The sequence below is a fragment of the Moschus berezovskii genome, chromosome 17 (assembly GCF_049115385.1).
Source record: "Moschus berezovskii isolate FMDL1 chromosome 17, NW_MosBer_1.0, whole genome shotgun sequence".
Lineage (NCBI taxonomy): Eukaryota > Metazoa > Chordata > Mammalia > Artiodactyla > Moschidae > Moschus > Moschus berezovskii.
Window position 1 is genome coordinate 27,838,952 of NC_142476.1, and position 27,072 is coordinate 27,866,023.

General features: G+C 44.9%; 1 protein-coding gene across 3 annotated transcripts in view; it reads right to left on the reverse strand.

The window, feature by feature from the left end:
- Positions 1-29: 29 nt before the first annotated feature.
- The window catches only part of LAMC2 (laminin subunit gamma 2), a 71,555-nt gene continuing 44,512 nt past the window's right edge, over positions 30-27,072 (reverse strand). For 2 of the 3 annotated variants that reach the window (XM_088845278.1, XM_055419117.2), the window contains 15 exons: positions 25,217-25,435; positions 24,395-24,577; positions 23,299-23,544; positions 20,801-20,946; positions 17,132-17,288; positions 16,627-16,832; positions 15,378-15,457; positions 13,417-13,566; positions 12,454-12,598; positions 11,600-11,749; positions 10,825-10,939; positions 8,929-9,128; positions 7,129-7,287; positions 6,936-7,035; positions 30-3,563 (listed from right to left, as the gene is read on the reverse strand). In XM_088845278.1, coding sequence (XP_088701404.1) covers positions 3,310-3,563; positions 6,936-7,035; positions 7,129-7,287; positions 8,929-9,128; positions 10,825-10,939; positions 11,600-11,749; positions 12,454-12,598; positions 13,417-13,566; positions 15,378-15,457; positions 16,627-16,832; positions 17,132-17,288; positions 20,801-20,946; positions 23,299-23,544; positions 24,395-24,577; positions 25,217-25,435 — 2,510 coding nt within the window. In that variant the 3' untranslated portion in view covers positions 30-3,309. Of the gene's footprint in view, positions 3,564-3,601; positions 4,612-6,935; positions 7,036-7,128; positions 7,288-8,928; positions 9,129-10,824; positions 10,940-11,599; positions 11,750-12,453; positions 12,599-13,416; positions 13,567-15,377; positions 15,458-16,626; positions 16,833-17,131; positions 17,289-20,800; positions 20,947-23,298; positions 23,545-24,394; positions 24,578-25,216; positions 25,436-27,072 lie in introns of those variants that run through there. The other variant, XM_055419118.2, reaches the window with a different exon arrangement.

The window sequence follows — 27,072 nt, forward strand, 5'->3', positions numbered from 1 at the left end:
GTCCTAGGAGTATGTAATGATGAGCTCTTGTTTAATATTGGGTATAAACATTGGTTTATTTTGCTTACTTATACTAACTTACAAAATATATACAGTATCTATGTTAACAGGCATGTACATAACACATTTTTTCCCTTATGACCCGTAAGTAAACTTCAGATCTTGGAATTTCCTAGAAAGTTCCATGTAGCCCATAGTATAAAGCAAGCAGAGGAAAAAGAGTCTAACCTCTGCTTTCCAGGTGGGAAAACTGAGCCACAGCAAGAATTTACAACATTCCCACGACCATGCAAAACATTAAAAAAAAAAATGATAAACACATTCCCAGCCCTTGAGACTTGTTCCAAACATTGGGTATTACCAAGTATCCATCCGACATTTTGTCCAACCTGCCATGCGTACTGAAAAAAGTCCACATCCTGGGATCAGATCAGAAGTACATTGACTAAGAAGTTACAGTCCACGTGCATTTCATTTCTACCCACTTCTCCAGACAGAAAGCCCATGAGTCAAAATAGATGAAAATATGTGTGATAGCTTACCAATGGCACACTTCGTTAGATAACTCTCAGAAGCACAAGAGAGTTTCCACTACAAATCACAAATACTGATAAGAAAGAGGAAGGAAAGTGCCCTTAACTTGGCAGGGTCAGGTCAAGACTGGTAACAGAGTCTAAGTCCTGGGGAGGCTATTTCTAAGTCACATGCTCCTTCTCTCATCTTAGGGACAATCTACTGCAATCTCAGAAATGAGGGAATCATTTCTGTCCAAAGAGAGTCACATGAGTCACTTTTCCGTTTCCCATCTCTACATAGGGATCATCTCCCATGTGTCAGGGAAGACAATCTTATGACTCTGTAAACAGTCAGTCCCACGAAGGAATCCTTTTATGATTGCAGGCACCCTCGGATCCCCCACCAAGTACCCTGGAATATGTATTCTTCACAGAAACAGATAGCCAATCACTAAGACGCATTCTCCCCTTTCATAGTAGAGAACTGTCAGAGACATCTACTTCCTACCAAGGTACTCTATTTTCCAGACACCTTACACGTTAGAGGTCGTCTTAATAATTACTGGGTTCTGGACCATGGAATGTGATAGAAAGTGGTGTTCAGCCTTCACCAGGCCTGCCCCACAAAAACTTCCATGTATCTCCTTTGTCCATGTCTTTTTTCCTCTCCACCCACTGGAAGGGAGATGCTGCCTAGGGCAACCTTAGAAGTCATGTTATTAACGGCAGGCCCTCTGAAATGAATATGTGGAGGGCTACTCTGCCAACTTTCCATCCAGTACATGATGAGAACAAGAAAAAAAGTCAATCATGACTGAATTATGCATATTTTTAGGTCTGTGTGATATTGTAGTTAATTGAATCAAATTTGTAAGATATGTGATTGAGTATGCCAAGACAGGATTAAAAATGCACTTTCAGAGAAGGCGAAGCAGAGTGATCAAATCTGTCAGAATTTGGGGGGTCAGTGTAGGCAGAAGCAGAATTCTGTCCTCAGTCACTTGGGTAGATGGCCAATTCAGGATCTCCATTTACTAAATTTTAGTTTATTAAAAAGCATGACAATGTACCACAAATGATTGATTTTTGCCTTTATTTTTTTATAGCTGATAAAAAAAAGAAGCCAAAACATTAATTATCACCCTCACCCTGCTCAGGTTGTTCCAGAAATAAATCCTTCTTTATGCTTAGGAGACAGAACCAGTTAAATCTCATAAACTGCTTGCCTGGTTGGAAAGGGCAAACAAGATGCTCAGAAAAAGGGATTAAAGATGCTAATTCTGGGGGCTCACATCTCTTTCTGAAGCATTTTTTGTTTCCACTGCTTTGGTACCTACACCCTAAGCTTAGAGTTTAACAAATTAGAAACTGACCACAGGCATCTACGAATTTTTCTTTATTTAAAAAAAAACAGGTCCATGAAAAGCCAAGGAAATACAGAGGTGAGGCAGTACCAAAATCTACTGAGCCGAGGCTAGAAGGGCCTCTGATTTTTCCAGAAATTCCCACTGGTGTTATGACTCAACAATCTGTTGCAATCAGTTGTGAAAAGGGGCAGAGCAACAGCTGAAATGCAAGAAAGGGTGCACAATCCAGAGTCATTTCAGCTATTTACCAAAATCCAAGTGCCCCATGGGAATGTCTTGCAACATATGTTCCGTTGAAAAATGAGGTTGCAAACCAAGGGGTTATTGCAATGACTTGTGAGGAACAGGATTTGTAAGTTTAATTTTTTTTTTAAGATTTGTCTTGCTTACTATTCAGTCAACTCTATGAAGACGGAGACTGTGTCACCACTGTACCCCAGCCCCTGGCACACAGTTGGTACTCAATAAATATATGTTGTAAGGATGGATGGATGGATGGAAGGATGGATGCCACCGAGTTCAAGTATGAGTAGGAACATTGTCTGTTATCGAAACAGAGTGAGAACAAACCCCCAGGGGCACATAATTTTTAGTGTTTGAAAATGGCATTGAATTAGGACTAATACATCTTCTTAGATAATTGCACCTCTTTCAGAACCCAAGCTACATTTTTCTATCACTTTGAAACTTGAACGTAAATACTTTCCCAATGTTTGCTTCGCTGGTAAGAAATCCTTTAATAAAAACATTGTCTCTAAGTTGCCTGGCATCATCAGGGGAAAGGTGGTCACTTCCAGGCCCAGAAGAACTCAAAGGTAGCAGGATACCAATGCTCCAAACATGCCAGGCTTACAGTTCATCACTTCCTCCAGCTTGAAAGTGGAGTACACGTCATGGATCGGGCAATAAGTGGGAGGGACTCTGATCAACAAGAACACATTGAACACTACGAGGCAACAGTATTTTACTGACCACAGCATGACTTCAATTCACTCTCTGTTCTGACATTAGAAAGAATTTTATCCGTGGGCAAAGTAAAAAAAAATTTCCTTTGGTCACATTTACTCCAAGAATAAGCCGCCGATGACATGGCAACACTTGTTCATACTCCAGGAGTTGGTCTATGACTATCTGCCTGTGCAGTTTGTCCTTCCATCTGGTCTACCCTTTGGGTGTCCAGGCCCTTGATGACTCTCATACTCAGTGCTATTTGCCTCATTGCCCCGCATCAGGAAGCAAAGAGCATCACACTGGTACAATAAGACACTGATCTTGGCCAAGGTCTCAGGGTGGGGCCAGGTTCAGTTGAGCTGAGAATGCCCATCAACACTTCCAAATGTCCCCATCCCACCCTACCCGTGTGAGATGGCTTCTGAGCCTGAGGTCTCCATCCTAAGAACCCCAGTTGGGAAATCTCGAAGGCAGCTTCATTGTTGCTCAAGAGCCTGGGTATTGTAGCAGCCTGGGGGCAGGTTGTCCCGAATGTTCTCCAGGTTCTTCACATCAGCCAGAATGCCATCTATGCTTGTCTCCAGTGAGCGGAGGTGGCCCCTCTGCCAACGCACTTTCTCCTCCAGCTCTGACATCAGCGGCCGCAGCCGGCTATTGATCTGGGTCTTGGCTCGAAAGAGCTTCTGCTCCAGTAAGATCAGCCCCTCTTCATCCACACTGCCAGGCTGGTCTATTTTTAGAGGACAAGAAAGGAGTTAACAGAGGGAAAAGCTGTAGTTAGATCCCCTTGAACGCATGCAGGCCCTTCCGTAACTTTAATTTCTGTTTTCACCCGCTCAGAGCCAATAGTATGCCATTCTTTTAAAAAGGCTTATTTTAAATTAGAAATAATCTAGAAGAAAAATTTGAGAGCACAAACCTTGTTACTAGGTTTTGAAAAGCCCAGTTTAAGCATCTGGGCTCTTTAGTTAAAATGAAGCTTGGACTTTGGTTTTCATGATAGAGTCAACAGCTTCTGTTCTGAAAAGATGAAGGCTGAAGGTCACAGGGACTGAATACTGCCCAAGGTGTCTGCCCAACACAGCTCATCCCTAGGATCAGAATCAACTCCAAATTCTGCTCTCTGAATCACCCTTAGGAAATTTCTTGCTGTTTTCTATTAGAAGACCTTTAGAAACTGGCTGGGTTTCAGGGCTTAGGGAGGCCAAGGTAGGCTTTGCTATTTAAGGGATGCATTCCAGCTGTATGAAATGATGGAAGACTTCATTCTGGAACAGTGGGGATCTGGCTAGACATTAGTTTATTTCCAATATGAAATGTGGTCACATTTGTTCAGGTACGCTCTACTCATAAATGATCTGACATGTCAGCATGAAGGGCACCTGGCAAGACCGGTTTGGTTTGAATAGGTTTGAGTGGACAGTTCAAGGTCAGATCCATTTGAGTGCAGAAGTTTTATCCCAGCTAAAGAGATTAAATTGTAATTTTTCCAGGACTCAAGAGACCAGACAGAGTAGAAACAGCACAATAACCCAAACGTTGATCCAGTAGATCAGTCCTTCCCCTGGGGACAGGGGAGGATTCTAGAATTTAGGGTTCTAAGACATGCAGGAGAAGTGAAGCAGGCTTGCAGACAAAATGTCCATGGGGAGGCAGCATGAGCTTCTTGCAAACGGCAGGAGCATCAGACACAGAGACCTCGGGTGGAATCCTGTCTCCCCCATATACTACGTGATCTGGGGGGCAGTATTAAACTCCTTGAGCTTCTGTTCACTATTCTGTGAAATAAAATAATAAAATCCACCTCAGTCAGTCAGTTCAGTCAGTTCAGTCGCTCAGTCATGTCCGACTCTCCGCGACCCCATGAATCACAGCACGCCAGGCCTCCCTGTCCATCACCAACTCCCGGAGTTCACTCAAACTCATGTCCACAGAGTCAGTGATGCCATCCAGCCATCTCATTCTCTGTCGTCCCCTTCTCCTCCCGCCCCCAACCTTTCCCAGCATCAGAGTCTTTTCCAGTGAGTCAACTCGTCGCATGAGGTGGCCAAAGTATTGCAGTTTCAGCCTTAGCATCAATCCCTCCAATGAACATCCAGGATTGATCTCCTTTAGAATGGACTGGTTGGATCTCCTTGCAGTATAAGGGACTCTCAAGAGTCTTCTCCAACACCACAGTTCAAAAGCATCGATTCTTCGGCGATCAGCCTTCTTCACAGTCCAACTCTCACATCCATACATGACCACAGGAAAAACCATTGCTCACTGTTGTTGTTTAGTTGCTAAGTCATGTCCAACTCTTATGCAACCCCATGGACTATATAGCTCCTCCATCCATGGGGTTTCCCAGGCAAGAATACTGGAGTGGGTTGCCATTTCCTTCTCCAGGTGATCTTCCCTCATCTCCTGCTTGGCAGGCAGATTCATTACCACTGAGCCACCAGGTAAGCCCTAAAACCCACCTCATAGAACCTTTACAAATTTTACACAACCATCCACCACAAAAAAATCTGGCATAGTGCCTGGCACACAGAAAGTGCTTGACGGTTCTCACCCAGCCTTCCTCCCCATGCTCTCATTTCCTCTAAAGGCCCTGTTAGTTTCATTGCCTTTTTCAGAACACTAAGCAAAGCTGATAAACTCTCAGCTGGGGACTTTTTTTTTTTACCTTAAGAGGGTATTTCACTCTTTGGGACTCACTGGATCACAAAGCAGACCCATCAGGAAAACAACGCAGACAATACTTGTCTCTCAGGGTGAAGATGACACTCCACAGAAAAGCCAAGTTTGAAAGTGGCTCTCCTAAGTATGGCTGGAATCCCTGACTGAAGCCCTAGTTCCATATATGCTGTGGTCCAAGCTTGATAAAACAGGCCACACAATGTTTGATATCAGTTCTACCCAAATCCAGGATTTTAATTTATCTGAACTTTCTTTTGGGAGGGATGCTATGAGGTAATGAGCTGTGGCCATGGGGTGCCATCAAATCTATTTCAGCCTAAAATTTCTACAGTGTCTCATGGACCTACCTCTTTGACATTTCATCTGGATCACCTACCAAGTTTCCACAACCAGTTACAGCAAGGTGTAACTGTGGTTTGTGTGTGTGTGTTCACGTGTATCCCACCAGGCTCCTCTGTCCATGGGATTCTCCAGCCAAGAATACTGAAGTGGGTTGCCATGCCCTCCTCCAGAGGATCCTCCTGACCCAGGGATCGAACCCATATCGTATGTCTCCTGCATCAGCAGGTGGGTTCTTTACCACTAGAGCCACCTGGGAAGTCCCAACTGTGGTTTGGGGAGGGACAAACAGCAGAATCAGCAAGTAATTCTTTTTTCTTAGTTTTTATGTATTTATTTGACTGTGCCAGGTCTTAGCTGCCGCACACGGAATCTAGTTCCTTGACCAGGGATCGAACCTGGGCCCCCTGCATTGGGAGTACAGAGCCTTAGTCACTGGATCACCAGGGAAGTCCCTCAGCAAGTGATTCTTGATCTCACAGGCTGGGAGAGTCTTCCCCCTCACCACTCCTACTGTCTTAGAGCTCTCTCATCTCTCAAATACTACAACTGTCTCCAAAATGATCTTATCCTGCCTCTTGTCTAAGCCTCCTTCAAACTATCCTCCACCCAGATGCCCCAGTGATCTTTCCAAAATATACAGCACTGACACCATCCCTCTGCTTGACACTGTCCACTAGATTCTCGGGATCAAGGTCAGAATCCTTAGTGGGGCTGTCAAGCCATCCAGTATTCTCTTTCACTGAGAAGTTTGAATCCTACCTCCACAATTTACTGTGTGATCTGCAGAACATTATTAACCTCTCTGAGCCTCAGTATACCTTCCCCAAATACCCAGTTCTTTGACCTACAGACTTTCATCTCCAAGGGCAATAGGTAGGTTGACCCACCTTAGAGATGGTAAAATAGAACACAGCAAATGAAAAGCAACCTGCCGAAGGTATCTGAGCCTGGAAACAAAGCAAATTTCCTGACACCCTTAAGGGAAGTTGAGATTCCCATGCATCGGGACTAAGTCTAGTTAATCATCTGGGGAGAAGCCCTGGAACACAGGTTGGAAGGTTGTGGATACTCCACATACCTATTAGATGTAGGATGCCATCCAATGTGTTGAGTGTGTCTTGGATCGTGACTCCAGCATTCTTGGCTCTGCTGTCAACTCTCTGGGCTTCTGTAATTACCTGAGGAAAAAATAAACACAAGCCCATCTGGAAAGGGTGTTCCCACACTGGCCCGGTTAAAGGACTCTGCCGTGGAAAGCCATGGGAACTCACTGTCTGCACTGCGTCCGTATCCACGTCGAACTCCTGTTCCTTCCTTGCCAGCTCTCCTTCCGCTTTCCTCATCTCACTCTTGAGAGTGGCCAGTCCCTTCTCCATGGCCAAGGCTCCATCTGCTGTCACATTGGCCTCCAAGTTCAGACTCCCAATCTCCTGGCAGAAGAAAAGGAGCCAGGGACGGAAGGAGAGAGGGGTGAGGCACAGAAATACCCCAAAGGCGACCGCAGAAAAAGTACAGCTGCGGCCAGGCTCCGATGGAGTAAGTGAGATAAACAATGAGAGAGTCAGACTTGGGGACACCCCCTTCTCAAGCTCTGCCTCAAACAAATGAATTTGGGGGTATGTCTCCAGAGACTAGTATGGTCAGCTGTGAGACACTGCTTCCCTCCCGGGTCAAGCTCAACAAACGGTGAGTGAAACAGGAACCAGTTGGGAAAACCCAGAGAGTGAGAAACTCAACTCCTTCTTTGTCACGTTTCTCTACTGCCATCATCTTTTAAATGGCTTTGTTCCCCAAGACACTTGAGTTTGGGGTGCAGAGAATGAATGGGCTACAGCTTTGTTTTCACTAGGATGAGTGAATCTTAATATCTTTATCAACAAGCTACTATTAGGCATCAAGTCACAGATGTCTCTGTGCTAGAAGCCATATAAAGAGAGGCACAGAAAATTGGTCTCTACCCTAAAGGGACCTAAGATTGGAGATTATTTTTGGAAGTGGTCCAAGAGTGAGGCCACACAGTCTAGATACCAAAAGTTCCCTCTGGGTTTTCTAGAGCTGCTTACGATTTCTAAAAGTCACACTTAAATCAGAACTAGGAAGTTCTCTTCCAGTTGAGAGAGTCATGACCACAACTTTCTACTGTAGCACTTAACATTTGGGCTGTAAGTGCAACTAGTCTGTCTCTCCCATTACACTGAGTGCTCCTTAAAGAGAAGAACTGACTTTTCCCCATCCCCACATCCCCAGCACCAACCACAGTGCTGGCACAGAGTGGAAGCAAAGCCAAAAATGAGTAAGTGGAGCTTAGACCCAGAACTCCAGAATTTCACAATCTTGAATCAAAGCACTGGGATAGTTGCTGCAAGTTGAATTGTGTCCCCCCAAAAAAAGATGTGTTGAAATTCTAACCCCTAATACCTCAGAGTGTGACCTAATTCAGAAATAGGGTTGTTGCAGATGTAATTTATTAAGATAAGTTCATGCTGGAGGAGAGTGGGCCCCGAATCCAACCAGCGTCCTAATAAGAGCTGGAGAGATCCAGGAAGAAGGGCCCCGGGTGATGACAGAAGCAGGGACTGGAGAGAAACCACTGCAAACCAAGGAACACAAAGGATTGACAGCCACCACCAGAAGCTAGGAAGAGGCATGGGAGGTTTCTAGCCAGAGTCTCAGAGGGAGCATCGCTCTGCTGACACCTTGATTTCAGACTTCTAGCCTCCAGAACTCTGAGAGAATAAATTCCTGTTGTTTTAAGCCACTCAATTTGTGCTGCTTTTGATAGCAGGTCCAGGAAACGAACAGAACAGTCTAAATAAAAAGCAATCTTGCACGGTTCTTCTCATGGTGCTGTCCAGAAAGGTGACTGAAAATGGCGGGGGTGGGGTTCTAGCCCTCAGTCAATGACAGGCTTGTGAACCAACCAACCGTAAGGCCAGCCAAGTGGATCTGGGAACACCATGGACCATGATAGGACGCTGAGTCCTACAGGTCAGAATGAGCCCAACGCTCTCGCTCATTCAACATGACCGGTATGTTTGAAGCTCTCTTGCTGACCTGCGATTTCTCTTTACCTGTTCAATCTTGCCGGCAATCTTCAGGGCCTCCCCGGCTGCAGTCTTTGCCCTCTGGGCGTCAGTAGCAGCACCCCCCAGGGCTGTTTCTGCTCGTCTGGTCTTGTCACTGGCATCTGCAACCTTCTGGCTGATGTAAGAGAGTCTCTTCATGGCCTCTTCAGCCTCTGCTTTTCTGTCTTCAACCTGTAGATCAAACTCTGAAATGAAGATAAGAAAACATTGCCATGAAGATGAAAATTAACTTACAACTGAAGATGAAGGGGGCTGAGGCCTTTAAGAAAAATCAGAGTGTTAATAGCACCTAAGGATAAGAGCGGAGAAGGCAATGGCAAGCCACTCCAGTACTCTTGCCTGGAAAATCCCATGGATGGAGGAGCCTGGTGGGCTGCAGTCCATGGGGTCGCTAGGGGTTGGACACGACTGAGCGACTTCACTGTCACTTTTCACTTTCACACATTGGAGAAGGAAATGGCAACCCACTCCAGTGTTCTTGCCTGGAGAGTCCCAGGGACGGGGGAGCCTGGTGGGCTTCCGTCTGTGGGGTCACACAGAGTTGGACACGACTGAAGTGACTTGGCAGCAGCAGCAGCAAGGGATAAGAGAGTGGAAAGTTGTGGTCATGACTCTTTCTTGTCCAAGAGAAAGTATTGAACTGACAATCAACAATCAGCCTGCCCTGGGTCCCCATCTTTGCAAAAGTGAACCTCCAAATGAATCAGAAGCAAGTAGACTCTTTGAAGCCCAAAGTTTCAAGCCAGAGCCTTAAACCCTAAGCTGCCAATGGCAGTAGTTAGCAATTGAATAGAATGGATAGAGAAGAAAATGGGTGAAGAAGAAAATCCCAAGACTTGAAAATGTCTTTATTGTTGTTCTTTAGTGAAGAAGCCTGAAACTTTAACCAAATCTCTGCAAGGCTTCCCAGGTGGCGCTAGTGGTAAAAAAACCCACCTGTCAGTGCAGGAGACAGAAAAGAGTCAGCTTCAATCCCTGGGTCGGAAAGATCCCCTGGAGGAGGGAATGCAAACCCACTCTAGCATTCTTGCCTGGAGAACCCCATGGACAGAGGAGACGGACCAGCTACAGTCCACAGGATCACAAAGAGTCAGAAACAACTGAAGTGACTTAGAACGCACGCACTGCAAGGCACAAACCCAAATTTCCTGGAATCCAGATGCTATGACAAAGCTTGTTCTATATCATTTATCACAAGGCAACCTCACTGACTCTATATTGGAACAACCAGGCCAAAGAAAGAAAGACAGAGAGAGAGAAAGGAAGAAAGAAAGAAAGGGAGAGAAAAGAAAATTATCTACGTAGTGAGATATCAAATCTCTGCAGGACCTTCGAGGCAGTTTAGTTCAAATTTCTTCTTTTAGAGATGGGAAAATCAGAGTCCGGAAAGGTTAGGTGACTTGCCTACAGTCACACAGCCAGCTCAGCCTAATCACATGATTGAGCATAGATCAGAACTCAAGCCTTTTGACATTTAGTACAATATGGGCTTCCTTGGTGGCTCAGATGGTAAAGAATCTGCCTGCAATGTGGGAGACCTGGGTTGGATCCCTGGGTTGGGAAAATCCTCTGGAGAAGGGAATAGCTACCCATTCCAGTATTCTTGCCTGGACAATTCCATAGACAGAGGAACCTAGCGGGCTACAGTCCATTGGGTCACAAAGAGTTGTACACAACTGTGCAATTAACACTTTCAGTTTTCACAATTGTTTCTACTATATCAAATATTTTAAAATGTTTTTCTTTACAAAGATATTTATTGAGAGTCTATTAATATCTCAACATGCCTGCACTTACAGAGATTTATGATGATTCAAAATAAGCCAAAGTCACGTTTATAACTTTAAAATACTCAAGTGATCTGAACCCTGAAATACTCACCTCTGAGGTTCTTTAAGATGTTCTCAACTTCATAAAAAGTGGCATTGCCCATACTTAGTGCTTCTTGGGCTCTGCTTTTAGCAAGGTTGGCACGGGAAAGCAGCTGATCTGATTTCTGTAAATGGGCAGGCAGAACAAGATTAGAGTAAATGTAACACACACCCGGGCAGAGCCCTCCTGCCAGCATAGTCTCTCTGACACACTGCTCTTCACAACAGAGAATTGTGATTCCTGGAGTCTAGGGGTGCTATAGCAAACCCCTCCACAACCTGAGACCACACAAACTTTATAACCTGACAACCCAATAGGATTCCACATTGAGAACAGTCTCGAGCTCTACTCAGGGACAAGAACAATTTTACAAATCCTAACTTTAAACTCTAGATACTTCCTGAAGTATGGACATATACTTCATAGACATATGTTATATATACCTAGGAAGTACAGACATATGTCTTCATAGACAGAGCTAGATCAAAACTGGGCCCAGGAGACTTCAGTCCTATTCCTACATTTGAGGGCTGAAGGAAATGGCAACCCACTCCAGCATTCTTGCCTGGAGAATCCCGCGGATGGAAGAGCCTAGTAGACTACAGTCCATGGGGTTGAAAAGAGTTGGAAATGACTGAGTGACTTCACTTTCAGTGAGTGGAACTGAGGTAATCACATTAAGGTCTCAATAAGCAGCAATATCACGACCTTTCGAGTTTTTGATGGTTCCTCTTACTGGTAGCCATTCAATACAGGTCTGCTGATAGAATGTAACAAAGGATACCTGTCTTTCATTCTTCCCATCCTGTAAGAGCTTCTGGGTTTCTTCTTCCCAGTTTCCCAGACTGCTTTGCACACGCTTGAACTCATCCATTCTCTTAGTCACCAGGCTTGAGAGAGAGTCAGCTTTTTGTCTGATCCTCTTCGCTTCTACCTGTGAGTCCCCCAAAATGAATAAGCCTTACTTTCTGCTCACCAGGTGCCACACCAGTCTTCCTAGGACCTGCCGTCATTGTCTGAAAACTACAGGCCAGGCCCAAAGTCCAACAGAAATGAGGCAATATTCCTCATGCAAGTCAGGCAGCATGCCCCCCAACTAGCAAACGAATTTTATGTCTGCTCTGCGTTTTTTATTGTTGTTTCCTATGTGTGAAAATCATTGTGAATGCTTTTTGCTGTGGGTAGAAAGCTGAATATTAATCCAATAAATTTGGAATAGTTAAAGGAATTGATGACAGAAACAATGCAAACTTTTGAGGGAAAAAAAAAGCCTTCCAAGTGGCTACACATGAAGATATACTATAGGTTGGACCCAAAGGTAGATATCAAAATTTATCTATAGTAATTTCTTACAGGTTTCAACAGTCCCCCAAACTAGGGAAGAGACAGAAAACTTGTATTCACTAACAGAAATAGGTTCAGAATGTGAACCAAGGTGTTATCAGGGACCAAAATTGAAGTTTGAGAACAAAGATAAGAGGAGGATAGTGAGGAGGATAAATGCTCTTCCTAATTTAAAGCAAGAAAGGTAAATATGGAGGAAAAAACTGGATGATTGAACAATTCAATGGAATCCCCCGAGAAGAAAGCATCATGGCCCTTCTTCTGTACATCACTGCATAGGTAAGATGCTCTTACCTGGAAGGACTGATCATTGACCCCCTGAAGCTGAGTTGTTGAACTGAGAAGGCGGAGACTATGCTGATATGACGTATCTGCTTCAGTGTCAATTTGAGCGACCTCCCTCGATAGCTGCTGGGCCAGAGACTTGGTTTTCTCCAATCTGCAGGGAGTGAAGAGAGCAGACTTTGAGAATTCGCCCTTTTTATTAAAAGCAAAAATTCATTCTGTTAAAAATATGTCGTCAGGATTATCTGAAGAACCAGATGAGAATAAATGTCTGATATGTGTCTCTTTCCACAGTTTAAACACAGACATTAAAGTTTATACAGGTTGGGTCAGAAAAATTCAACCCAAGTTTCCCAATTCTTAATCACACGAATATATTATGTTTATACGCTCCATGCCACCAGATGGGTATGTTCACATCGTTTAAAAACCACAGATGGTACCATATCTACAAATATGCAATCTCTAAATCAAAATGGAAACTTTACTTAGAGTAGTTGATATTTTTCTTCCAGTCTTAAAGGCATCTGCTTTCCTCCAAAGTAACACTCTCATTTCTCGTCCTTCTTACTATTGATACTTTTATTTTTATTTATTTATTTTTGGAATAAATATTGTTCATTTTTAAAAATTTATTTATTTTAATTGGAGGCTAATTACTTTACAATATTGTATTGGTTTTGCCATACATCAACACGAATCCGCCATGGGTGTACATGTGTTCCCCATCCTGAACCCCCTCCCAACTCCCTCCCCATCCCATCCTTCTGGGTCATCCCAGTGCAGCAGCCCCGAGCATCCTGTACCATGCATCGAACCTGGACTGGCGATTCGTTTCACATGTGATAATATACATGTACTTCTGACTATTGATACTTCTAAAGGAACACAGCGCTCCTCAGATGTGGTTTGCATTGTACCCTGGGAGGGAGCGGATTGTATTGGTCTGTGTGAGGACCTGCTGAAACGTACTTTCCCACAAGCTCTTGCACCACGGAGCCACGGAGGCTGCCGCTGCCGCCTCCTTCAGTAGCAGCCTTGCGTGCCAAGGTCAGGGCGTGCTTGGAGTAGTCTTCAGTTTCCCTGACCAGTTGCTCCATGTTATTGGCTGACTCGACATGGCTGAAAGGATCAAAAAGAATGAGTGTTTATAGCAAAGGGCTTCTTTTATTATTAAAAAAATTTTTTTTTGCCATACAACATTTTTATTTTGTATTAGGGTGTAGCCGATTAACAGCATTGTGATAGTTTCAGGTGAAGAGCAAAGGGACTCAGCCATACATATATATACATGTATCCATTCTCCCCTAAACTTCCCTCCCATTCAGGCTGCCACGTACCATTGAACAGAGTTCCACGTGCTATACAATAGGTCCTTGTTGGCTACCCATTTAAAACATAGCAGTGTGTACATGTCCATCCCAAAATCTCTAACTATCCCTTCCTCCCAAATAGAGCTAACTAACTAATTAACTAGCTAACTAACTACCCCTAGTTAGTCCATCTCTAACTACCCCTTCCTCCCAAATAGAGCTACCTACAATCCCACTCCCAGGCATATATCTGGAGAAAAGCATGATGAGAAAGGATGCATGCATCCCAGTGTTCACTGCAGCACCGTTTACAACAGCCAAGACATGGAAACAACCCATATGCCCATCAACAGAGGAACAGATAAAGAAGATGCAATACATATATACAATGGAATATTACTCAGCCATTAAAAAGAATGAAATAATGCCACTTGCATAAACATGAATGGACCTAGAAATTGTCATACTGAGTGAAGTAAGTCAGACTGAGAAGGTGAAATATCATATGACATCCTTTATATGTGGAATCGAAAAAGAAACGATATGGAAGGATGCAAAGGGCTTCCTTTAGGTCTTTTATTTAAACAAAGGGAGAGGAAGAAGAGAACTGCTTTGACTCAAAAAAACAAATAGAATTGACCCAGATGAGATGGAGCTCCTCTATTAGAGGTGCTATAAAGAAGCAGAAGGTGTTCTGAGAAGTAGCCTCACGTCCTAAACTTTTTTGATGATCTACTCCATTTCTAGCATAATCAGGGTAAGCGATTGAGATGGGCAGGAGAAGTCTCAGGGTGATAAACACTGCATTTATAAACTTTTCTGCAGGAGAAATCCCTAGGCTTTATTTTATCCAGGATCCAACTCCCTCTGCACTTTTTGGCTGTATCTTTAAACTTAGCCCAACATCAAGGGGGACAAAGCCCATCAATAACAGTTTCCCAGTTGCCTTTGTCCTCTTGGTTCTAGAAACTGATGAAAACAAATCCAGGAAGCAGCTCACACTATGAGAACATAAGCCAGCCCCCTTCTGCTGACTGAATTCCATTCGGGATTAGCAGAGCCTGCCACCTTGCTGAGCCCTCTGCCAGGAGCAAACCTCTTCAACAACAATCCTGATTGTAGGATTTGCAATCAGGCAAGAACTAAGGAGCTGCCTGTGATTACCAGGGCCCTGCAGAGCCGGTTTTCAGGAGGGAGTTCTCCCCCTTCACACACTTGGCCACCATAGGCTAGCAAACAATTCGTTGCTACTTGTTCCCAGGCTTGGTGTGGGAGCCTGGGAGTCCCTCAGAGCTGCAAAGTACTCTTTTCCAAGGGCTGATTCATTTCACAGGGCCCAAGGAATTACATCTGACATACACCGAAGCCATACCATGAGTCATAGAGAAATCTGGAAAAGAAACACCCCACCCCCAACTCCTGCCAAATGACCTTGCCCAGTGGCCACCTACATACACTGAAAACCAAGCGGTTAAAAAATGGCTTCAGGGCAGGGGAATGGCTGCAAAGGAGCCTGGAGGTAATCAGTATGGAGCTTTGGTCCTGAATACTCAGCAGAGTTGTTCAAGTCTGGCCTCACAGAGGTGGTCTGAAGCAGAGGTGCCCTCCAGTACTACTCACCTGTCTGCCAGTCTCGTGGCCTCCTGAGCTAGACTTTTAAAGCCATTTGGCCCCGTGTAGTGCTCTGGAGGAGGAATGTTCTATGGAAAAAGGACAAATGGTTAAGCTTTGCTGGGAGCCATGGAGCCTAAGCAGGTTCCGCAGCTGTCCTGTCTGAACCCCTTGTCATTAGTCACACAGAATCTTCCATCCTGAAGCATCAAGAATCCCTGGTCTACCATGGTCATTACATTAAAAAAAAAAAAAAAAAGGTAGAGGCTCAATCAAATAGAAATCCAAGTTCAAAAAAAGTCTGTATATACAGATGGATTTTAAAATATATGCATGTTTATATCCTCATATATATTTAAAGTCCAGTAGAACATAGGCCAAGTTTTAATGGTAGTTATTTCATAGCGATGAGATCATAGGGGACACTTATTTTCTGAATATTCTACAAAATGAAAATCAATACACACTATTTTAAATCCTTCATTTCCCCAGCATTATATCTGATTTATCTTCCAACTTTCTTTATCCACCACCCACCTTACATTATTGTCACCATTTCCTCCTTTATTCAGAAAGACAAGAATGTTCATTCAGATCTCCTCCTCCTATCACACCACAAGCTACATCATTAGGAAAATCATACTGTAACAAGTTTTTCCCCATTTTCATCACCATGTTTTTATTGGTCTCCTTCCTTCCCTCTTCATTTTGTTCATTCATTCATACAACAAACATTTGTCAGAGCCACACTTGGTGTTATGGGCTGAGAAAGTAAAGATGAACAAAATTGAATCCTGCCCTCCAAGAGCTAACAATCTAGAAGATAGGAAGAAAGAAAGGAGCAGACAATGCTACAGGTAGCAAGAAATGGACTGGTGAAAGAGAAAGGCTGTCACTAAGTCGTGTCCGACTCTTTTGTGACCCCATGGACTGCAACCTGCTGGACTCCTTTGTCCATAGGATTTCCCAGGCAAGAATAGGGGAGTGGGTTGCCATTTCCTCCTCCAGGGGATCTTCCTGACCCAGGGATTGAACCCACATCTCTTGCAAGTGGATTCTTTACCACTGAGCCACCTGGGAAGCCATAAAGCATAAAATGGGAGCTGGCAGGAAGCCAAAGTTGTGACTGCTGCAAGGAAAAGAAGTCCTACTGACTACCAGAGAGACCAGAAAACCCAAGAGACAAAGTGAGCCCATGACGCGTGCCGTGGGTCCCCCAGCTCAGCAGGGACTCACCCCCTAACCCAGCACCACCTACAGTGTTCTGCAGGGCAGCCTCGCTTTCCTCCAGGCTCAGGCGCATCTGTGTGATGAGCCTGCGAGTATCCTGAACTCGGTCCTGATGCTGGCTGCCCAGGGTCCGAAGTCTCTCCATGGTCATCTTGAGGTCATCCAGGCGGGTCCGGTAGCTATTCTCTTGGCTTCTGGCCTTGGCCAACTGGAGATTGAGGGATCTAACAGCACCTGAACACCAACAAGGAAAGGGAGGATGAGCACGTTGGGGGGTCAAGTCATCAAAAATAGAGGGCTGGAAAAGCGACTTTGACTAGCTTCCAGCAAAACGGTAAAAGCCCAGTATGTGAATGCATGCTCTTTTATCTCCATCATTTCAAATCTCAGGAGAACATCACAGACAGTTCTGCCACCTCTGCAAGGGCTAGGCAGAGACATCTGCTGAACCGTTACCACCAAAGATTCTATGAGCCAGGGGACTGTTTTCTAAGCCTCTGAATTCTCTCCTGTGTGAAACGGGCCTCCATCACCTTCTGAAATCTGGGCTTCTCTCAGGAGGTCCCGAAGGGCCTGTTCAGCCTGCTGCATCCTGCCCTCCAGCTCTGCGTCAGGTACTGCTCCTCCGCCAGCCTGAGCCTTCGAAACCAGTGTCTCCAGGCTCTCAAGTTGCTGCATAAACTGATCCATCTGAAACCATGAAGGAAAGAAGATTAGAACAGAGGACGGAGTTCACAGTGGAATACAATATGCCAGGTATCCAGGGGTTAAGGCTTCCCAGGTGGCACTAGTGGTAAAGAACCCACCCGCCAATGCAGGGGACAAAAGAGACACCAGTTCGACCCCTGAGTCGGGAAGATCCCTTGGAAAAGGGCATGGAATTACTGGTTGCCACTCCAGTGCTCTTGCCTGGAGAATCCCATGGACAGAGGAGCCTGGTTGGCTACAGTCCATAGGGTTACAAAGAGTCAGACATGACTGAAGCGACTGAGCACACATGCATGCATCCAGGGGCTAATGGCTACAAGTCCAGAAATGCTTGGCACGTCATGGTAAAATTCAGACTGTAGAGCCTAGATTTTCTGAGTCTGGATCCTGGTTCTACGACTCACTAGCTGTGTGACCTTAGGCAAGTCACTTTCTTTATCCATGGGATGAGAATAATAATATCGCACAGACTTATTATTTGGACTAAATGAGTTAGTATTTGTAGAATAGTGCTGGGAATAGAGGAAGTGCTATAGAGGCTGGTTAAAGAGATAAATTTTAAAAAACAAGTTGAGTTTGTTATACTTTGGGGTTCTGTTTGGACCCTTCCCTCCCCTGCCCTTCACTCCAGTAAAAATAATAATTCATAATTAACAACAACAACATCAAGTTCATTCTTCTCTGGAATTTGAATGAGAAATCTCTGGAGGCCATTCCTGTTTGGACAGCCCTGACACCTTTAGATTCCTCGTGTCTTTTCTGTTGTTGATCTGCCACTAAATCGTGTCCAGCCTTCTGCGACCCCATAGACTGCATCATGCCAGGCTTCCCTGTCCTTCACTATATCCCGAAATTTGCTCAAACTCGGGTCCATTGAGTTGCTGATGCCACCCAACCATCTCATCCTCTGTCACCCTGTTCTCCACCTGCCCTCTATCTTTCCCAGCATCAGGGTGTTTTCCAATGAGTCAGCTCTACACATCACATGGCCAAAGTACTGGAGCTTCAGCTTCAGCATTGGTCCTTCCAATGAATATTCAGGGTTGATTTCCTTTAGGATTGACTGGTTTGAACTCCTCGCTGTCCAAGGGACTCAAGAGTCTTCTCAAGCACCACAATTTGAAATCACCAATTCTTCAGCTCTCAACTTTCTTAACGGTCCAACTCTCACATCTGTATGTGACTACTTCGACTATATGGATATTTGTGGGCAAAGTGATGTCTCTGCTTTTTAAATACACTGTCTAGGTTTGTCATAGCTTTCTTTCCAAGGAGCAAGCATCTTTTAATTTCATGGCTACAGTCTTTATCCGCAGTGATTTTGGAGCTCAGGAAAATAAAATCTGTGACTGTTTCCACTTTTTCTCCTTCTATTTGCCATGAAGTAAAATTTTGTTAGTAATGCTTCCTAAGGCCCACTTAACTTCACATTCTAGGATGTCTGGCTCTAGGTGAGTGACCACACCATCATGGTTATTTAGGTCATTAAGACCTTTTTTTTTTGTATAGTTCTCCTGTGTATTCTTGCCACCTCTTCTTAATCTCTTCTGCTTCTGTTAGGTCCTTACCGTCTCTGTCTTTTATCGTGCCCATCCTTGCATGAAATACTCCCTTGATGTCTCCAATTTTCTTGAAGAGATCTCTAGACTTCCCCATTTTATTGTCTTCCTCTATTTCTTTGCATTGTTCACTTAACAAGGCTTTCTTATTGCTCCTTGCTATTCTCTGGAATTCTGCATTCAGTTGGATATATCTTTCCCTTTCTCCCTTGCCTTTAGATTCTCTTCTTTCCTGAGCTATTTGTAAAACCTCCTCAAACAACCACTTTGCCGTCTTGCATTTCTTTTTCTTGGGGATGGTTTTGGTTACTGCCTCCTGTACAAGGATATGAACCTCCGTCCATAGTTCTTTAGGCACTCTATCAGATCTAATTCCTTGGATCTGTTTGTCACCTCCACTGTATAATCATCAGGGACTTGATTTAGGTCATACCTGAACGGCCTAATGGTTTTCCCTACTTTCTTCAATTTAAGTCTGAATTTGGTAATAGGGAGCTCATGATCTGAGCCACAGTCAGCTCTGCGATCTTGTTTTTGCTGATTGTATAGAGCTTCTCCATCTTTAGCTGCAAAGAATACAATCAATTTGATTTTAGTATTGACAATCTGGTGATGTCCATGTGTAGAGTCATCTCTTGTGTTGTTGGAAGAGAGTGTTTCTTATGACTAGTGTGTTCTCTTGGCAAAATTCTGTTAGCATCTGCCCTGCTTCATTTGTACTCCAAGGCCAAACTTGCCTGTTACTCCAGGTATCTCTTGACTTCCTACTTTTGCATTCCAGTCTCCCCTATGATGAAAAGGACATCTTTTTTTGGTGTTAGTTCTAGAAGGTCCTGTAATTCTTCACAGAACCAGTCAACTTCAGCATCAGTGGTCAGGGCATAGACTTGGATTACTGTGATGTTGAATGGTTTGCCTTGGAAACGAACTGAGATCATTCTGCCATTTTTGAGATTGTACCCAAGAACTGCATCTCAGACTCTTTTGTTGACTACGAGGGCTACTCCATTTCTTCTAAGGGATTCTTGCACAGACCATTGTAGATACAATGGTCATCTGATTTAAATTCACCCATTCCCGTCCATTTTAGTTCACTGATTCCTAAAATGTCAGTGTTCACTCTTGCCATCTCCTGCTCGACCACATCCAATTTACCTTGATTCACAGACCTAACATTCCAGGTTCCTATGCAGTATTGTTCTTTACAGTATTGGGCTTTACTTTCACCACCAGACACATCCACAACTGAGCATGATTTCCACTTTGGCCCAGCCACTTCTTTCTTTCTGGAGCTATTTTTCTGCTCTTCCCCAGTAGCATACTGGACATCTTCCAACCTGGGGGGCTCATCTTCCAGTGTCGTATATTTTTGCATTTTCATACTGTTCATGGGGTTCTCAAGGCAAGAATACTGGAGAGAGTCACCATTCCCTCCCTCAGCGGACCATGTTTTGTCAGAATTCTTCACTGTGACCTGTCTTGGGAGTCCCTGAACAGCATGGCTCATAACTTCATTGAGTTATGCAAGCCCCTTTGCCATGACAAGGCAGTGATCCATGACATCTCTTTTATATGTTTAGGTTTCCTTTGTTTGTTTCATAAGAACATTTCTTGGAAAAAATCCATCTAAAATGTGGCATATTATAACAGAGCACTGAATTCAGATTCAGTGGACATGGGTGGCATTTTCAGTTCCACCCATGTGACTTTTGAAGAATAACACATTTTTCAAAAATGGTAAATATAAGAACATAACTCTGAAGAATTATCACTACTACATGGAAATTTTTTAACACCACAGTTTTTCAAGAGAGAAATAGTAATCCCCACTCCTGTCCTCAGGAGACTAAGGAGGAGCCTGGGTTTGTGACAGAACCACCCAGAAGATACTTCAGGAGTTTACTTGTGAAGGTGAGGGCTGGCTAGCATGCACACCTGACTCTTCACTTGATTATAGCAAGCTGGACAGTTGGTTAATGCTGCATGGTCACAGTTGAGGCCGTCAAATCCTGGCTTGCAAACACAGCTGCCATCACTTCTACACTCCACGGGCTCCGAGCCCATTGGTTTGCAGTTGCAAGCTAGAGACAAAAGACAAACAGGAAGCTTTCATGTCAAACTAATTCTGGAACCTGGAGGTACAGCAAAGATAAAAGGAAGATCCAGTGACCCAGAGCAAAGAACCCTTGTTTGCCCTTGTTGATTCATGTTGTGTTGGATTAGTTTCTTGGCCATGTCTCCAAGCACATTCCCAACACAGAAAGGTCTTGGGAAACATCTGGCAGGTTTGTTTGGTGTGTGTGTGTGGATGAAGAGACACTTCAACAGCCCATCCTTTCTGCTGACACTGATTTACGTCCCCCCATTAAATTGTAAGTCTCTTGGATATTCTGCAGACACTCTGGGTTTGCTCACAGGAAGAGTAACATTTCTTCTGGGCCTCTAATATGCCAGATGTAGACACCTCTCTGTATATTACAGATGAGAAATATGGGCTCAGAGAGGGTGAGTAATCTGTCCTAGGACATACAGCAAGAAGATGGCAAGAATGAGAACTTGGAAAGAGCCAGTGCTGTTTTCCTTCTGCTCTGCTGCCTTTGACGCAGGGAATGCAGTAAAGCAGTACCTTTATTCAATCAAACTGGTTCAGTAGCACAATGTGTCACGTTCTGTTCTAGGAGCTGAGGCTATAACAGTGGGTGAGACTCTGGAGTGTCTCAAATGCTCAAATGGAGTGATTCTCTGGGTACTCCAACTTCAGTGATCACAAAACACTTGGAATAACGTCTGAGCATATGTTATTATTTGCTTCCATATTTATGTGTCTTCCTTATTAGCATATGAGCTCTTTGCGAGCTGGGCTGACTTATTCATTATTATAACCTCAGTGTCTAGCTCCACATTGCACACATGGTAAGAACTTGTAAAAGACAGTTCAGTGAAAAGATTGTATTGTCTAAAGGCAGTGAAATCTCTATTAATAGCACTTTATAGATATGGGCTTCCCTGCTGGCTCAGACAGTAAAGAATCTGCCTGCAGTGCAGGAGTCCTGGGTTCAATTCCTGGGTTGGGAAGATCTCCAGAGAAGGAAATGGCAACTTATTCAGTATTCTTGCCTGGAGAATCCCATGGACAGAGGAGCCTAGTGGGCTACAGTATATGGAGTTGCAAAGAACTGAACACAATTGGTGATGGACAGAGAGGCCTGGCATGCTGTGATTCGTGGGGTTGCAAAGAGTCGGACATGACTGAGCGACTGAACTGAACTGAAGTGACCTGAAAGCAACTAACAATTTCACTTTTCAGATGGAATTATATAGTTTACAGTGTGCTTTCTCATATTCTGTTTTATCTTTGCAACCACTTTGAGTAAAATATTAATTATCCATATGAGGAAACTGAGACTCGGAGAAATTAATTGGCAAGATCAGAATAATACAAGAGGTATGCTAAAAAACTAAACTTAAACTCATACTGCTGATGTCATGTGAATGCTTCCTATTATATGACATCATAGCTAACCCACAAGCTGGGGTCAGGGCAGGTGGAATTTGCACCCCTGGGTAGAAGCCCTAAGTTGCACAGAGGTCCTCAAGCATTTCCAGGGCTGGGCACTCTGGTGTGAATGAGGGGCTTTGGGTGCCCTGAAGACTTCCTGGGGAAACTCCAATCTGGGTCCCCAGAGCCATTCTGGACCTTAAAATAAGCAAGCTCCTGAGTTCTGAGCACCAGGCTGGTCTGGGACCTTGGTGACTGAGGGGTGAGTCTAAGTGGCAGGCCAGCTCCCTTGAATTGAATTTGCCTCTAGAACAGAACACGTGCAAAGGCTTGAAAGAAGGGCTGAGCAAGAGGCCCAGTCCGTACATTCATGCTTTGATCTGATCTGAAGCAGCCCCCAGGAATGCTCCACGAGAGCTACTGCTTTGAAGCCCGACCTCCTTAGGAGACGTGTGGACTGTTACCTTTCTATACATCAATCACACTGACTTCCTGAGAGGGTCTCTCCAACTACTTTACCGCCCACTCCCCTCCCACTTCAGTGTGTCCAGGCTTTGGCTTGAGTCATTTATTACCTTCCTCTTATGGGTCTGGCAGCCACTTGCCTGCCTACCAGCCTGGGGACTACGCATAGGAGGCAGCCCCATTTTATCTCCTCTTCCACTTTGGAATGTAAACCTGACCCTTTTCACTTCTCCCATTCAGCCTTAACCCTTTTGACATCCTCTGGCTCTGACTGCCAGAGCCCTGCTGCAGGGGAAATTGGTCTTAAGACTTCTGATCAGTGAAAGGCCCAGGCAGGTCAGAGAAGCTAAAGTAGCATCACAATATTACCTGCAGTCAGCATTGCCTATTTGTACATTCTCACACGTGTACATGCACACACACACACACACACAGAGCCTGGCCAGTCTGCCTAGGGGTGCAGTCCTACCTCGACACTTGTCCGCTGGGTTGGGAGCCAAGGGGTCCCCATAGTAGCCGGCTTTGCACTGGTCGCAGTGGGCACCGGTCGTGTTGTGAAGGCACTTCAGACACCTGCCTGTCAGGCGGTCGCAGTTCCCGGAGGCACTGGGGTCCACATTGTTGCTGCACTGACAGGGCTGACAAGGCCTCACTGGACCATGCTCCCCAAAGGGGTCCCCAAAGTAGCCATCAGCACAGAGCTCGCAGCGGGCGCCTGGAAGGAAACAAGAGTCAAGCCGCCCACGTGATCATTGATTAGCAGCAAAACCAGAGGCAGAGACTGAAATTATGTTACTCTCTAGAAGAGCTTCCCCAACCTGGAACCCCAGAACAGCAGGCTCAGGAGCAGGAACCCACAGCAAGAAGCTGACTCTTCCACACCATGGTGGTCATAGATTCTAGAACACAAGCACCACCAGGGACCTTCCTGCCAGTTAACAAGCTGGCTAGGGAAAAGTCAGATGGGGCACCAAACCACCAAGGCTGCGGCTCAAGACAAGCGCTTCTTTGAGACCAACTAGCACAGAGGTGTGACACATATAACGTTACTAAGTTTCCCTTCTTTAGCTTGGTTCAATTTTTGTTTGTTTGTTTTTGATGAGGACCACTTTTTAAATCTATACTGAATTTGTTACAATATTATTTATGTTTGGGTTTTTGGCCATGGGGCATGTGGGATCTTAGACCGCCAACCAGAGATCAAACCTGCACCCACCCCTCATCCCATTTCCACCCTCCATCTTCACCCCATTGGAATGTGAAGTCTTAACTGGGCCACCAGGGAAGTCCCTCCTTGGGGTTCATTTTTAAAAACTTAGTTAAACTCTATATTTCATCTGACAACTTCGCCTCCTAATTACAAACCTCTTAAAACAGCGTTAGATGTGTCCTCCCACAGCTCTACACCCTGCCTTTCTTCAACGCACTTCAGCTCTTGGGCATTGACCTCTCCGTATTTTTAAAATGAGCCCATTGAGAATAACCCTGAGTCCTGAGCAGTCCCTGGAGAGCCCTTGGATTGGACAGATGCATGGCAGGAGGACAGGGCGGGCAGCTGGCCTCACCAGTGACGCCGTGGGGACAGTTATTGCACACCACCTCCTCTGTCTCAGGCATCACGGAGCAGCTGAACCCATTGCTACAGGGACAGGGTTTGCAGCTGCGGGGGTCGTGCGGGTCGTTGTAGAAACCGATGGGGCAGTCCGCACACTCCATGTCAGGGTTCTCATCCCCTGAGTAACAATCTCCTGGGAGGCAGAGGGAGAAAGAAGGGGCAGAGAAATGAGCAGGTAAAACTATCCACTTTCTTTAATACAGAGGATGAAGCGTGGGAGGCAGGGCTTAGTAATTCAAAGCCTCCCTTTCTGCAGCTTTCCCCAGAGTGCCTGAGCGCTGGCCCTTCCCTCTGCCCTCCTACCAACTCTAAACATGGCCACGACCCTGAATCTCACCCTCCCTCTCCCAGGCCAAGTAGACATGCACTCCTTTTACCACCATCCACGAGTTAACAGCACTCCCCTCTTCCCCACGGCCTGACTACACCACTTGTCGGCACATTCATTCAGGTCCTGACACTGCCTTTGATCTCCCCAAACAATTCTTGCAATTTGACACCAGCTCCCCCACCCAGCACTGAACCATGACAGCCATTTCCTGTAACCTAGCACCTTTCTCACAGCCCTGTGGCATTTCCATCATGAAAAGGAGTGAATGTAATAAAGCGCAGTGTCCATCTTTCCTTGAGTCCAGCCCTGCTCTCCTTAATCCTTTCCCATCTCTGAAATGAGTTCAGGGACCGCCTTTCCTGCGCAGCTCTCTCTTCCATGGGAGACCCCGGTCACCTGGCTGCACCCCGAACTGCCTGGTTCAGGTGTCGTTTCACTCACCTGTGTCTGGATCACAGGCCCCTCCCCCTTGGCAGTTACAAGGAATACAGGTGCCAAAAGGTCCCAGTCTGGCTGAATCTCTTTTGTAGCCAGAAGCACATTCCTGGCAGAACTGTCCCTTGTACCCAACAGGACATACACATTGTTCAACCCAGGGTGCTGGGGTTCCTGAGACAGGGCGGGCTGAGATCAAGGTCACGTTGTCGAGGTACCCAGTACCTGCAAGAGAGAAAACAGGTGGGAAGCAACAAGTGGTAAGGTCCAGGGATCTAAAGTCAGGCCTCACACTGGACTTTTTTCTTAACTCCTCAATGAAAAGAAATTCACATTTTAAGGCAAGACAAGGAAAATTTAGACATAAAACTTTCTCTCTGCCCTTTGGCCTCCTTCTTACACTGTGCATCTGCCTTATGTGTTAAGCAGACCTCCCATGTGGCAGAAATACCTGCTCAACCACAAAGATCAATTTTTCTCCTTTTGGCGCCAGCCATGCAACTCCTTAGACATAACATTCCTTTGTCAGTCCTGGTAAGGGGTCAGAGTGACCTCTTGCTTACTTGCCTTGTATGTGCAGACATCTTTGGTGAACTTTATGTTAATGCCAATATATCATTTCCCTTAAAGATAGCGATTGGTGCAGAACGGACTAGTCAGACAACCTGGAGAGATTGGGCCACACCTAGTGGAAGTTCTTCATTTAAATACTTGCTTATTACCTTATTAATATTACTAGTTATATTATGTGCTGCCTATTTTACAAGATTAAAGTTCCCTGCATTACCAAATCTATGCACGCATGCTCAGTCACTCAGTTGTGTCTGATTCTTTGCGACCCCACGCACTGTAGCCCGCCAGGTTCCTCTGTCCATGGGATTCTCCATGCAAGAATACTGGAGTGGGTTGCCATTTCCTCCTTCAGGGGATCTTCTCGACCCAGGGACTGAACCCATGTCTCTTACATCTCCTGCATTGACAGGCAGATTCTTTACCACTGAGCCACCTGGGAAACCCACCAAATGTGTGACTGAGCCTCAGATGAAATTAATGATAATTAGGTGACTAGAAACAATTTGATCAAATATATAGGTTTACAAGATCGGTGATTGTAATAATGTACAGTATGGGAAGAGGCAACAAAAGGGCTCTTCTGAGGACCGTGACAGACTAGGAAGACCGGTGGTCCAGAGGCTTTTCATTACTGTTAATGGAAACTGGTCCAGTAATAGCACTTTCTGCGGCCTATCAAAATAGTCCTCACTTGACTTGGGAATGTGCATTTCTAGCGCCGTGGGACAAACTGGTCACAAAATACCTCCCATGACTGAAATTAAGGCAGAAGGGAAAGGGACTGTAAAATAAAGATCATGGCCCACTATCCAGTTCTACAAGAATCAGGTCTTTAGCCACTGCGGTCGCTGACCTGCAACACATCCTGAAAGGAATTCAAGACAAAGATCAGAATGAAGAACCTTGTGCTCTAAGAAACCTGACAAAACTGACCCTGAGATAGTCAGATATTTTCAGGAAAAAATTTTATGAATCCAGTTTATTGCATCTTCTCATACTTAGAAAAGGACTAAAACTGTTAATTAAGATATCTGTCCCTTGGGAAGAGCAGTACCCTTCTACCAAGACGTGTGCGTGACTGCACGTACTCCCTTCCAAGGTCACATACATACTGGCTTCCCCTTTACCTCTTTGGAACAGTTCTCAGAACTTTCCGAGAGACAGCCTCCAGGCTCTACTTCTTATATTTGCTTGAATAAGATTTTCCATTTCTTAGATTGACTTTTTTTAAAACTTTTTATTTTATATCGGAGTATAGATTGACTAATAATTAATGTTTTCATTGATAG